This window comes from Alligator sinensis, unplaced genomic scaffold, assembly GCF_000455745.1.
Source record: "Alligator sinensis unplaced genomic scaffold, ASM45574v1 scaffold998_1, whole genome shotgun sequence".
Taxonomy (NCBI): domain Eukaryota; kingdom Metazoa; phylum Chordata; order Crocodylia; family Alligatoridae; genus Alligator; species Alligator sinensis.
This window is the reverse complement of record NW_005842630.1, coordinates 878,485-880,512: the sequence shown is the minus strand read 5'-3', so window position 1 is coordinate 880,512 and position 2,028 is coordinate 878,485. Positions and strand designations below refer to the sequence as shown.

At 53.9% G+C, this 2,028-nt stretch overlaps 1 protein-coding gene across 1 annotated transcript in view; it reads left to right on the top strand.

Moving 5' to 3' along the window:
- The first annotated feature begins 595 nt into the window (after nucleotides 1-595).
- TMX2 (thioredoxin related transmembrane protein 2) overlaps nucleotides 596-2,028 on the top strand; it is a 6,637-nt gene continuing 5,204 nt past the window's right edge. Inside the window, exons 1-2 of the mRNA XM_025215206.1 lie at nucleotides 596-748; nucleotides 1,769-1,882. Coding sequence (XP_025070991.1) covers nucleotides 706-748; nucleotides 1,769-1,882 — 157 coding nt within the window. The 5' untranslated portion in view covers nucleotides 596-705. The remainder of the gene's footprint in view (nucleotides 749-1,768; nucleotides 1,883-2,028) is intronic.

Below are 2,028 nucleotides of genomic sequence, written 5' to 3'. Positions count from 1 at the left end.
AGGCCGGAGCCAGTTGTGATCGCTGCCTCCAGTGGGTGCCGGTGGCATGTGCTGCTGGCACCGGGTCGTGTGCGTGTCAGTCTGTGCTGGGTCCTCCAGGCGGAGCTGGCCCCCTCCAGGCGGAGCTGGCCCGGTTGCTGCTTGCGGCTGGCCCCCTTTTCTGTGCAGGGGGGTCTGCCCAGGCCCCCAGGGTTGCATTGGTTCAGCCTGAAGCCCCTCCTTCCTCCTCTCCCTCCACCTGGGATGGTTCAGTCTAGGAAAGCGATTCCCAATCTGTGGTACGGGTACCACCAGTGGTATGCAGCCAGCCTGTCCATGGCACCTGTTACCAGATTTATTATCATTGCTTTGTAGGACAGAAATCTGCTGGTGGTACTGAAATTTGCTGGGGGTACTTAAGGTTGTATCATTTTAAATTGGTGGCATGCAATCTGTCAGTTTGGGAACTGCTGGCCTAGATGCCTACAGTCCTGTGCTGTACTGGTTCACGTCAGAACTCCCCTCCGTCCTGTGCAAGTGCTCCCTGCATGCCGTATATCCCGTGCTGTGTTAGTTTGGCCCAGTACACCACCTCTGTGCCCTCCACAGGTGCCCCCAGGCCTGTGCTGTGTTGGTTCAGCCCTGCATTTGCCCCCAGCCCCCTGCTGCCATGTCCCAGCCCCATGCTCACTCCACAGTCTCTTTCAGCGGGAGGTGGAGATCCTGATGTTCCTCAGTGCCATTGTGATGATGAAGAACCGCAGATCCAGTGAGTGTCTCCTGTTTCCCTCCTTGCAGCTCCTCTTCCATGCTCCTTGGCATGGGGCTGACTCTCTGTGCTGCCCTTGGGGTGGGCGATTTCCTCTGGATGCCCACAAGGCTGCCTGTGGGATGGCTGGGTCTCCACTTCATGCCCCCAGGACTGGTCTGTGGAACTGCTCTGGGAAGGAGGGTGGGCAGGCACAGAGCATGTGGTCAGAGGGCACAGGAGAAGTTGTGGAGGAATGGAGGGGGTCAGTTTGTGGTAGGGATGTGAAAGGTTAAATGATTAATTGTTTAACCAATAAGCCCAGTGATAACTAATTGGCTTACCGGTTATTGTTTAGCACGGGGCTGGGTACAATCTGGCAGGGAAGGGAAGCTGCCACTGCCCCAGCAGGAAGGGCAGGTGAGGGGGACTAGTATCCCTAGCTCATGAGGCTAACCAGAAAAACAGCGGGTAGTCTAATAACTCAACTCGTCAATTAAGTAATTACCTCTTCCTTCACAGGGGACTTCATGTGGGTTATGTTGTCTAGCTGTGGGCACAGCTCCCAGCAGCAGTTGTGTTACAATTGTTATGTTATTGATTAACCCAGGAGCAGGCAATTATCTTGGGTGGAGGGCCACTTGCTGAGTTTGGGCAAGCCATTGAGGGCTGCATGACAGGAAGCCGGGGCAGATAAATATAAATTTTCTAAATTTTTTTAGGGGCCCCATGGGCCAGATAGAATGGCCTGGCGGGCCGCATTTTGCCCACCCCTGTGTTTAACCATTTAACCAATATAATTAGAGAAGGTTAAAGGGATAGGGTTTTTTTGTTTGTTTTGTTTTAAAGGATGTTTACATCTCTAAACTATGGGGTGAGGTTTAGGGAGGTGATGGGACAATAAATATTGGGTCTGAATGGAAAGGCACTTGGCTAACGGGTGCAATACTACTGTTTCTCCTTCAAGCTTCTTGGCTTTCTCGTGTCCAGGGATGAGTGCCTGGCCCTCCTGCTGACCCCTGCCTCTCTGTCTCCCCCCAGTCACCATCGAGCAGCACATAGGGAACATCTTCATGTTCAGCAAAGTGGCCAATGCAATCCTCTTCTTCCGGCTGGACATCCGCATGGGGCTGCTGTACCTCACACTGTGCATAGGTGAGACCCAGGTCCCATTGGGGCTTCTGAAATGCCTTCTTTGAGAGAAGTCTGAACTGTGGCCTCTGGACAAAGTCCCTCTGCCTGTCAGCCCATTCCTTGGTTGTTGCTGTGGTGGCTGGGTCAGCAGGGGCGGGCTGGCCCCG